This window comes from Sphaerodactylus townsendi, linkage group LG06 (assembly GCF_021028975.2).
Source record: "Sphaerodactylus townsendi isolate TG3544 linkage group LG06, MPM_Stown_v2.3, whole genome shotgun sequence".
NCBI lineage: Eukaryota > Metazoa > Chordata > Lepidosauria > Squamata > Sphaerodactylidae > Sphaerodactylus > Sphaerodactylus townsendi.
The window spans coordinates 89,623,731-89,636,054 of NC_059430.1; the positions used below are offsets into that span (position 1 = coordinate 89,623,731).

General features: G+C 39.3%; 1 protein-coding gene across 1 annotated transcript in view; it reads right to left on the minus strand.

The window, feature by feature from the left end:
- The window catches only part of LOC125435400 (cadherin-related family member 4-like), a 59,478-nt gene that overhangs the window by 5,559 nt on the left and 41,595 nt on the right, over positions 1 to 12,324 (minus strand). Inside the window, exons 11-14 of the mRNA XM_048501598.1 lie at positions 7,727 to 7,868; positions 6,703 to 6,956; positions 3,472 to 3,602; positions 1,694 to 1,786 (exon numbers count right to left, since the gene is read on the minus strand). Coding sequence (XP_048357555.1) covers positions 1,694 to 1,786; positions 3,472 to 3,602; positions 6,703 to 6,956; positions 7,727 to 7,868 — 620 coding nt within the window. The remainder of the gene's footprint in view (positions 1 to 1,693; positions 1,787 to 3,471; positions 3,603 to 6,702; positions 6,957 to 7,726; positions 7,869 to 12,324) is intronic.

Below are 12,324 nucleotides of genomic sequence, written 5' to 3' on the forward strand. Positions count from 1 at the left end.
AATCAGAACACTTGAGAAATGGGTCACTCTTCCCTTTCCAACATGAGAAATAAATAATTATTGGGAGTAAACCTTTCTATGAAGATGCATGATCCACAGGAGAATGTGAAGGGAAACATTTAGGAAATCTGACAATTCTTATCAAAATTCTTTTCAAAAATATAAAAAAATACAAATACAAAAATGTAAGATAAAAATATTTTCAGTGACCTCCATCTTAAAATTGAGAAAGATGTAAAGTTAAATTCTTTTTAATCCACATTATGACACGTTGTTATGAACTCCACAAATATTCTCCATAATTACGCATTTTTCTAAAATAAAATGAAATGAAATCCATGATGCTCTATGCTTTAAGAAGCTAAACTGAGAACTGCAATAAACAAATTACTGGCTGCTTTCAAAGGATAGCCATGTTGGTCTGCAGTAGAACACCTAGAAATTAAAGTCCTATAGCACCTTAGAAACTAATGCGTTTTTGGGAGTATAAGCTTCTGAGAGTCAAAGTTCAGGAGCTTTGACTCAAAAGCTTATATGTCAAAAAATCTTGTTGGTCTCTAAGGTACTACTGGGCTAAAATCTAATTTTTTTTCCAATTGTCTGAAACATCCACAGACAGCTGCAGGCCTGATGGTGGTCGCAATCTATCCATGCAGAACAAGGACAACTACAGAGTCTATCTTATTTGCTGCAGGAGGGGCTTGCACAGCTCCCAATTCACCAAATAAATTGTAGTCAAAGCCAGGCCACTCTTTATTCAAAGCTGTATTTCTGATACCAGGAAATGTTTCTGGCTTCCAAAATAGAGGCTAAAAGAATGAGTAGTTCAAACAGTTTTACTCTGAGGAGCAATTCCAACAGGTTTATATAAACACATCCAGATAACCGTCTATTTTAACATGTGGCCTCAGCGAAGGTCTTCAAATTAACACACTAGATTAATATAAGGGAATATCTTGAAAGTATAAGTTTTTTCACAACAGTGCTACTGAACTCAAATCTAGCTGTTCTGCTGGTGAATCTGTGATGCTGAATCTCATGTCCTACAGGGCAAAGATTATGTATCATATAATTCACAACAAGACATCATTTTAAGAGCCAGTGTGGTATAGTGGACTCTATTCTGGACAACCAGGTTTGATTCCCCACTCTTCAGCAGCAGACCCTTATCTGATGAACTGGATTTGTTTCCCTACTCCTACAAATGAAGCCTGCAGGGTCACCTTGGGCTAGTCACAGTTCTTCAGAACCGTATCAGTCCTACCTAAGGTGTCTGTTGAGGAGAGAGAAAGGAAAAATGAGTTTGTAAACTGTCTTGAGACTCATTACAGGAGAGAAAGGTGGGGTATAAATTCAAACTCTTCTCTTTCTAATTAATAACTGCCCAAAAATTGTGTATGTGGGGACAATTTCAGCAAATCTGCTCTAGAGAGTTCTGTTCCCCTCAAAATCCCCCAACTTTTTCTCCTTATCATAAGTCTTCTAATTTACCTTCAAATCTGACTCCAAGCAAGTCTGGTGGTAACTCTTGAGTTGGAAAATTCCACATTCATGCTTGAGAACCACTGCTACACAGTATGGTATAGTTCTCAGCCAACATTCATAAGCTAGTTATTCAGTATGTGCATAGATAGTCTTGATTATCAACAATGACATGCATTAGACAACAAAAATCTCTGAAGAATCTCCTTACCTTGGTGAAGTGGCAATTTGCTCAGTGTTTGCAAGCAATGGATGACTTTCATCAGTACAGCATTTGGGAAATAGCATCCCACATTTTGGAACACTGTTGAGGGCAAAATGTATCTACATTAGAACCACAGAATGCATATTGTTGCTATGGAGTTTGTTTTATTGCCTCTCTCTTTTAAAGCCCTTGTCCTATGACAACTTGAGACCTAATCTTCTTGTCAAGAAGTCCCACCATAATAAAGACATGAGAGTATCTTAAATTCATTATGGCCTTAACAAATGAAGGTAGCTTAAAGCAAGAGAAGAAGAAGGAAGCTTTAAGGAGGGAGGAGGGAGGAGGGAGGAGGGAGGAGGAGTTTGGATTTATATCCCCCCTTTCTCTCCTGTAGGAGACTCAAAGGGGCTTACAATCTCCTTGCCCTTCCCCCCTCACACCCTGTGAAGTAGGTGGGGCTGAGAGAGCTCCGAGAAGCTGTGACTAGTCCAGGGGTAGGGAACCTGCGGCTCTCCAGATGTTCAGGAACTACAATTCCCATCAGCCCCTACCAGCATGGCCAATTGGCCATGCTGGTAAGCTATTTGGAAAGGATACTATCAACTAGATGTGTGGGAGTGTACAGGCTAATCTGAATTCCCCAGATAAACCTCCACAGCTCAGGCAGCAGAGCGGAGAATCAAACCCAGTTCCTCCAGATTAGATACACGAGCTTTTAACCTCCTACACCACTGCTGCTCCTGCTTAAACATATCTTCTTTTTTATTTTGTAACATCTGACCTGATGAAGAGTTTTGAGGAGATGGAAAGCTTGCATACTGTTTTGCCTCCTAATAAAGTTGGGTTAGTCTTAATAAAGGCATTACATGAATGGTATTTTTGGCTTTTTGGAAATATTGGATATTGGACTAGAGGGATGTCCTGCACTGCAAGAGACCTTCATTACACACTGGAAGTTTTATTCATGCATGTAACATTATCACATATAAGCCTCCTGTGGGTCCAGGTAGGAAAGTTGCCATCTTTGTTACTGGGTTTTACTGTTTGACTTGTTGATTATGATCCACTTGCTTTAATTGTATCTATTTATTGTTTTACTGATTGTATGTGTAACCCCCATGCCCAGAATGGGTTAAACCAGTAAGGGGGTGGAGACTCAGAGCAGCAGAAAGGCTGCAGAGCTCTCTGGAGAAGACAAGGCTTCCAGACTCGGACCTTGATTTCTATAAGCCTTTAACACCTTGTTAAGGTAAACTGTTACTTGTTGCAGGAACTACTGTGGGAAGGTGAAGTTGTTTGTTTTAAAGCGTATGTTATGAAATGTTGAACATGCTGTTTCAGGGGTTTCTTTTGTGGTTGTAATGGGTGAGAGTTCTCCTGGAAACCTTCATCATGTTGCATCCTGTTCATCAAGCCCTTGGAGTCTTCAGGAGCCAACCCACTTGCAAAGAAGAATTGGACTTGGCAGTATCAGTAGACTGTAACTAGAAGGACTTGAAATGCAACCTGAACAGGACCTTGAATTGTAATGTTAAATGTTGATGTTTAATGTTATTTGTAAAGAGAAGTAAACTGTTTTGTTTAAATTTGGTTCTTTGCAACTCCTTCCAAGTACTGCCCCACAGAACCCACAAGCTGAGGTTACATATGCTGCCTAACCCCTTTTTTGGAATGGGCGGCCTAAAAATCCAAAATAAATTTGGAAAAAAAATGCATAGATTGCTTAGATGTGCCCATTGTCACCCCAGTGGTCTCCTTTCCTTTTTTAAAAATAAAAGTCTTACTTTTTGAAGCAGAGGCAGGCAGCCATGTACAGGCTCATCAAGAGTAGAGCCCCTGTTATAGTCAGAACAGCAGCAAACCAGTTCTTAGGGTGCCAATAATACGAAATTCGAAACAGCACTGCGGTGGTCACCTAGGAAATATAAAGCATAACATCTGCAATTCAGAACTGAGCATAGTTATTTTTCCCCCTAGAACTGATGTTTGGAGAATCAAATTCTGATTCAGATTTACTTCCAAGGTCATGTATAGGATCAGGCCTCATTATCTGGAGTAGCGTCTAGGTTCTTATGAAATCCTAGAATAAAAGGAATGCTGAATGTTTTTTAAAGTTTATTACCAAGCAATCTGGTCCAGCAAGTTCAATGTTTGGTACAGTAAAACTTCCATGGATTGTAAAGGAAGAAGTAAGTGTACAGCTGATATGAAAAAAATGTGGGGTACCCCTTCTTAGATAGTAGAATAATTTGCACTGGTGACTATGCAGTTTTCAACCCAACAGATGGCGATATCATACAGAGTAAATAAAGTAGGAATCTCTTACTGAGAAAGTAAATGCTAAAATTAAGCTCCAAAGCACTTTGAAAATCTTGTGAGATACAAATGGAATATTGTTGGTGTTTGTTTTTGTTATGAATACTGAGGTAGTTAACATCAGATCTTCAGCTCAGATATTTTTAAAAAAGCAGAAAATACATTCAGATGGGAAAATATGCTGATTAGCAATTCCATCATCTTAGCATACTATGCGAGAGGGGTTAGCAAATATTCTGTCTACAGACAGCTGACTAGTTTCCTGAAAACTATCACCATCTTGCCCTGGCAAGAGTTGTTAAATTCTGAAATAAGGGAGCCCATCAAAATATTTTTGCCCCGTGGTTCCATTTTGAACAGGATTTCAAACTGTCCAAGTCCAATGAATGTTGATAATACAAAGGCTTCAAGCCCTACTGTGGCCTTCTTGTGGGGAATGGAGTCTCCCTTTTTTTGGCGGGGTTGGGGGAGGGTTAATATTTTTGTGGGCAGTTCTGGCAGTGATTGAGAAGTTTTCATGCCTAGCAATGATATTGTTATATGGGGATGTGATTTACTGCCTAATGGATTTCCACACAAGCTCAGCATGCTAAAACTTAATACCTTAACTCCTGAGGGGCCTATAAATTCAAATCAATCACTACAAATTATCAATATCATTAGAGTGTATTCTATCCCTTCCCTTCCACTTCACTGATTAATATTTAAGTCTTTCTTCCAGCCTAAGTCATCTTTCAACTTAAGTGAATTCTGCTAGAGGAAGAAACACTTAAGTTGGAGACAGGTTCCATGGAAGATGGTTGGATCAATCCCAGTGCTAAGAAGCCTCTTAAACATGACCTAGTTTAGGGACTAATTATGTCAATCTGACCCTGTTCCTAAAAATGTCAGACATATTTAGACTGGCATGATTAATTCCAGAACAGATAGAGGCTGGGTCTGCTTATCACTATTGGCTGCAATAGTGGGAGCAATATTCACCATGTCAGCCTAAGCAGAATTAAACCCTTCTAATTTATGAACTTCACTAGATGTAGAAGGATAAATTGTATTTAGGATTTCTCGCCAAAGATGATGTGATTCAGCAGCCTCACAACCCTGGTATTTCTTGGAGGTCTCCCATCCAAATACAAGTCAGGGTTAGGGCCGAGAGTGTATGACTGGGGCAAGGTTACCTAACAAGCTTCCTGGTGTGATTAGGGATTTAAACTTGGGCTCCTCAGATCCTAGTTCGACACCTTAACCACCACTACACTATGCTGGCTGTCATGCACGTTGAAGCAGAAAATAATATTTTCCAGATAACATGAGGGTGTTCTTGTGAGAACGATAATGGTTGTGACAAGGATAGAGTTCCAGTGTCAAGTCAGAGGGATTCTATTTCCTTTCATTCTTTACATTTATATGCAGTTAATTAAATATGTGAGCTTTTCCAGTTTGGATTGTTTTCTCAGGGATGCCAGACAGATGAGCATGTACAGATCTTCCATGCTGATAAAGCAGACTGCCTATGATACTGATATTCAGGGCAACTGAAGTAACTGACTGTGCTGAATTACCAAAGGCTCTCAACACACACTGCAAGTGTGTCTGATACGAATCTCAGCATTATGTCACCAAATGATGAAACTAAAAGATTTGGACAGTTAACATCTGCTGCATCTGATTTACCAAGTGCACTGGGCTGTAGAGTTTTCGATGAGTGTGGCCTGTTAATTTGATTTCCTGTCTTAACATCTTAATGATTCAGCTGGCTATCTCATTTTAGACTTATATTATTTTTGTACATGAGTTGTATCCAAGATGAGAGTATCCAAGAAAATGAATATCTGCCCTAGAAAATACATTAGAAACAGAAGTAAAATAAAGACAGAAGAGTAGATCTTCACTGTGAGACCAGCTAATGGATTTTTTAAAAAAAAAAAACCTAACAAAACAAGGGATGACCATCACCAGTATTCAAAGGCATCTGAATGCCTGCTTCAGGAGACAAAATCCTGAACTTTATAAAGTTCAGTCGAAGCCAGAAAGACTATAACAACAGGGTTAAGACTAACTAATGGCAAACAAGATAAGGTTGGGTACATCAGGCAAAAGATGTATTCTCCTATAATGGGGACAGCACTTTTTTTTGCTATCTATAGACACAAAGGGATGTCTTCTGGGTTCTTCTGCTACACTTCTTGTTCCAATGCAGTGAAGGAAAGTCAGGATTGTGAAAGAAGCAAGTGAGCTTTGGAAACCCCATTAACATGAGCCACTGTGCCATGTTAGTAACCACTGGTTCAGCAGAGTTGCACAATCCTGGGAAAACAATCTCAAAACCAGAAAGTTTTGGGGGTGGGGGAAGTGTTGGAAAAAGTGATGATCTTCTACCCATAGATGGCTATTAGGGTTGCCAACTTCCAGGTGGGGCCTGGAGATCTACCACTTTTACACCTGTTCTCCAGACAATAGAGATCAGTTTCCCTGGAGAAAATGGCTGCCTGCCTTGCAGGATGAATTATATGGCATTGTAACATGCTGAGATCCCTCCCCTCTCCAAAACCTGCACTCTCCAAGCTCCACCCCCAAAATCTGCACTCTCCAAGCTCCACCTCCAACCTAGAGCTGGTAACCCTCATGGCTATACATATTCCATCTACGTATTCCATCCTTGGATACTGCTTGAAGTGTAAAAATGCATATTCAGGACTTACTGCAGTTGTGGTTGTTTTGGTAGTAGTTGAAGGCTTGGTTGTACTCCAAGGTATCACATGTATGATTACAGTTGCTGTTGTGGACAAGCGTTTAGGCAAATAGGCACCCATTTCATCAGCCACTTCTATTAATAGCTGAAATGTTGTGGGATCTTTAATTCCTCGAAACACATCATATTGGAAGTTCTGTGTGGTTACCAAGGAAGGTGGGCCAGAACCTTGTCTCTGGAGCTTAAATCGATTATGCCCATTCCCTGGAAAGAATGGGATTTGAAAGGAGACAAACAATACAGTTAGCATAATACATAATAATCATTTCTCCAGTTTATAGAATTATGCACTACAAATGAATAAGCGTCTTTTGATATTAAAGTTCTAATTATGCTTGTTTGATGAAAAGAGTTGTGTTTAGAAAAGAGCCACATTTAGGAAAACATGTCATAAAATACCAAATATGTTTTATTTGGGATCTAAGACTAACCACTCCATTTCTGAAAAAACAAAGAAATAATCTCTTCGTTGAGAAGGAGTTCCTTTCCAGCCAAACTATGTCATCATAAAACTGGCACACCCACTATGCATGCATCTCATGTGCTCTAGCTGCCTTATAATGATTAGAAGAAGTTTATCCAGAACTGGTTGTGAATCAACACCAATGGTTGCCTAGGAAATGCACTGTACACAGCCCACTTCTTCTCACTTCCTGACGGGGGTGGGGGGGAAGTAAGGCAAAACTGAATTTTTAGCATCCTACATCTGTGTTTATTGGCCCGTGTGAAAGGGGCCTTAGTGTTCAATTTTTAACACTTTATGTTCTCTTCAGCAAGTGACCTATTCTGTGTTCATATATCACTGCTTGTAGCAGCCCAAGTTAGAAGCAATTACTCATCACTGAATTATCATGAAAGGTGTTACCTAGTTTCTAATATTTCTTCAGACCCCAAAGGGCAAACATGGGAAAAGAAATGCACCTGAAGATGCTATACCTATTGCAGTCAGATACTCATATAGTTAAATGAGATACCTCCTACAATATTGTAGCTGAGTTGATGAGCTGGGGAATCTTTATCTGAGCAATTTAATTGTAGAACTGATGTTTTTATAGTAGAGTAAATCCATTTCTCATAATGTGGTGGCTTACAGACTGGAGATTCATCATTCACATTCTACAAGAGAAGACAATAAGGTATTTTCAATCCTGTGAGGAAATTTAGAAGCTGGGTACATCCTAATACAAAGAGCAACTGCCAGTGCTGGTGAGAGCCACCACATGCTCCAGACAAAATTCCTTTTGCTTCCTTACCATTCAGATTGTAACCTAAACATCACATGAAAACAATACACACACCTTATTGTCAACATTAATACAATAATCATTGGTTATCTGTAGATGGATTGGATGCATCTTATTCCTTATAATTACCGTATATACTCGTGTATAAGTTGATTTTTTATGCTGAAAAAGCCCCCCTCGTCTTATATTCGGGTCTTATACTCAAGTATATACAGTATTTATATACAGCTGAATGTGCTATAGCTGAAACTCTGTTTGTGTAACCCAGGGTCCATTAGGGGGAGCTAAAGAGATTTTCCATATAAGGGAAAAAAGGCTCCATTTCCTCAGAATTGTTAAGAGGAGTTCAGTTGTTATGAACTGTATTTGCATATTTCAGATATGAGAATGTTTGTATTAATTGTTGAGAAGGGGATATTCTGTTTATAATGATTGACTATTAGTTTGTATTTTGGTTTCCTGTTATAAAATGTTATAATGGGTGTGATACAAATATTATTTTCCTCAGAATTGTTAAGAGGCCTGTAGCTGGAGTTCAGTTGTTATGAACTATTTTTGCATAGTTCAGGGCTACCCTTGAAGGCTTGACAATAAGGAGAGAGGGCTCAGCAAAGAACAGCAAAGCTGCAAGTCCATCAACAGTGCCACAGGACACAGCTAGAGAGAACTAGAAAGGACTGAGACCCTGCTAGTCTGTTTTGCATAGCAGGCCAGAACTATTATATGTTGATTATTGTTTCTGTATTGGTTTGCCATATTTCATTGTTATACTGCACACTATTGTTTATGAAACAGAAAACAGATTTAAAGTTTCTTTTGTTGTAAGTCTGGTGAACGTTAAGGGTCACAAGGTGGGATCACACTGTCAAAGACTTAAACTCCTTTTCCATTTCTGATAATATCCCTCTTAAAATCTCAGTTGGGTTACATTTGGACATACAGATGATGAGGAGGAATCCAGTTGTGAAGGATTTTAACTCTGGTGTTTTAGCTTGGTTACTGATTGAGCTAAGGTTTTTGCACTTTTAAAGTTATTGTTGATACCATATTGTTCTTGTTGACCCTCTTTTCCACTTACACAGCTAGTTTACTGTTTTTCTTTGAAATAAATATTCAAAAACATTTAACCTACTGATGCCTCAATTAATGTAATTTTATTGGTATCTATTTTTATTCTTTAAATTTACCAGTAGCTGCTGCATTTCCCATCCTAGACTTATACTCGAGTCAATAAGTTTTCCCAGTTTTTTGTGGTAAAATTAGGTGCCTCGACTTATATGCGGGTTGACTTACACATGAGTATATATGGGTATATCCCAATTTCATGCCTTATCATTATCCAAATCTTCTTCAAAGAAGCTCAGGCACCTTATGTGTTTCCCCCATTTACCCTCACAATACTTCTATGAGGTGTTAATCTGAGCAAAAGTGAATTCGTATGGTTACACTTCCTACTTGTTAAATGAAGGGGCCATTGATTGTACAGCCAAACACCAACGGTAATTGCCTAGCTTCCAGGAGTACTACTCAAGTGAATAGAACCCCTGTAATATCTGTCCATAGTCTTTCCCTTCTCACAACTGTGGCCATGTTGCACCTCCACTATAATCAGTATACTGAAATGCATGGTCACCATGTGTGAATGGGACAATGTAAGCATTTTCTATGAGTATATACCTATGAGTTTACACATCAAGTGAGGATGGGATTTTCAGGATTTCTATCTGTCACAGAACAGTCCTGCTGATCTACAAATGTCTTTCTGTTTTGGGTCCTCTTAGAAGTCATGATACTCATTGGCTCTCTGTCAGTTACAGGAGATTCCTCATCTTGGGAGTAAATGAGATCTCCAAATACACCACAACTTCTTTAAACAACAAATCCTGAAGCACATCATTAATGAGGCTCATGAATACCCTGGAAGCTCCACTTAACCCATGTTTCAAGATGGGTTCAGAAGTGAATGCTCATTTGAGAGCTTCAAAAGCTGTTTGGCAAGGTGGAGTCCACTTGAGAGGTGCTCTGGGTCAAGTGGCCGCTGCTCTCCTCCCTTTCATGCGAAGCAAGTCCGCAAGGGGCAGAGTGAGCTCAGTGAAGGGTTAGAGTAAATACACTTTCCTAATCTAGTCTAACTAGGATGGGGAAGATACAGAACCTGCATCCTGCCCACATGGTTGCAAGATGGAGAAGGAAGGCATCCATATGAATGGGGATGTAAAAAGGAGGAAGGAAATTTGCAGAAATAGCAATTTACACAACAAAGGGACAGTGTCAGAGCAGTAGAGAAAGGCTGCCCAGTGCCTTGAACCCTTTTTCTCTTTGACTCTCTAGTCAAGTTCTCCTCTGGATTCTGAGGTTAAGAGACAGTGGCCCCTTCCGCACACGCAAAATAATGCGTTTTCAAACCACTTTCACAACTGTTTGCAAGTAGATTTTGCCATTCCGCACAGCTTCAAAGAGCATTGAAAGCAGTTTGAAAGTGCATTATTCTGCATGTGCAGAATGAGCCAGTGCAAAGTCCTCCACTTCCAACAAAACCACCAGTGCTGTTTGCTTGTGCTTGGAATAGCCTCCTACATCAGTGATTCTTAGTAGGTGCAATGTAAACATTTTGGGAGGACATTCAAACTGGGGGAAATTGAAAGCACCAGGGTTTTTATACAGCATCTTCTCCCTGCTTGCAGTGGCTTCTGACAAACCAGCAAAGAGAATAGTTGTATACCCTGCCCTGATAAGGTCCCAGATTTCTCCCTGAGGCCCCGGGGGTGGCGGGTGGGGGTGGGAGCAAAGAGGAATCAAGAGTTATCATTAAAGAATGTCCTGATAATCATCATGCACAGGGAACACTTTCAGTGAACACACTAAGATGTATTATATGGCCTTATAAACATATCTATATAATGTTACTGTGAGGTTGAGCATGAGTCTGGTGTTGTCTTATCCTCAAGGGTTGCTTTAGTTGGTTAAATGTCGCAGGATAGAGCCTCAGACTAGAGCAAGTGGAGGGTGTTTCTCTTCACTTGGTTACCATCATCTGGCAACCAGTAAAGATGGAATGAGGCAGAATTTACCAAGGTCAATGGTCAATTGTCATCTCCTTCCCTAATGACAAAACTTCCACTGTGACTTGGGAATGATGATGTCACACTAACACTCTAGCACTCACCTCTAAACTAGTGATGGGGGCAGATAAATTTTTGAGAGGCAACTACTGGGCAGCAGCAGTAGTGGAAGGGGACACTGGCTGAGGCTCTTTTGTAAACAATAGCAATGCTACTACAGCTAACCATTGTTAGAAAAAAGCCTTAACAATTGGGCTCTGTCTTAATGACACCATCACCATGTGAAGCTAACAAAGGACAGGAAGTCTGGGTGACTGAAATAATGCTGTAACTTTAAGATTAAATAATCTACCCTCCATGTAATTAAATTTCTGGCACACAGAGAGTTTAGATGGGCTTTGTTGCACACAATAGCATTTGAGCATTCTGCCATATTACCATGTTTCATATGAAAAATTTAACAGGTTTCACAAAGGAAAATATCTGAGAGTAATCAAGAATGGTAGAGCTTGAAGAAGAAAGATTAAAGTATTGAATCCATGTTAAAATGAGGTATGGATAACCAAGCTTTGTTCTTCTGCTGAACTGGCATGATGGGCAGTGATTGAGCTTACATATGTATACAAACAAAAACCAGACTTTGCAAAGCATAAAAAACTGTGAGGATCTTACAAAATGTTTGTGGGATTTCTGCTTTTTCTTCCTAAAGTACAATATACACAATAAAAGCTAGGTTTTTGACCACAACCTTAAGATACCTTATACAACCTTGAGATACCTTATACAGCAAAGCTATCCATCAGTATGAAGAAAACATGGTTTCTTAGCTCTCAATTAAAGACAGTTCAATCAATCTGTAATATTTAAACAACTTTTGTTCAGAACTATGTTGAAATGAAAAGTGGCTTGACATGTTTACCAGACTAAATGCTCCATTAAATTATTTGCAAAGAGATGTAATGCTTCCATACACTTTCCCTTGAGAACTATTTCCCTAAGTACAAAATAAAATACAACAAATCCATACTTACATAGTGGGTTGATAGAGCTCAATAAAAAGCTGTTGATCCAAGTTACTGTATTAGTCACAGCAGACAGATTTGTTAGTCAAAAGATGGATACCATAAAATTGGGCAGATAAAGCCTCAAAAAAGCACAGAAGTGGTCAGGCTTTGATCCTTAAGGAATACTAATTAAATCTAGATCACTGGATGTTAGTGAGATTTGGACTCCTGTCAATTCTGGTTTTATTTTAGACTTAGATGT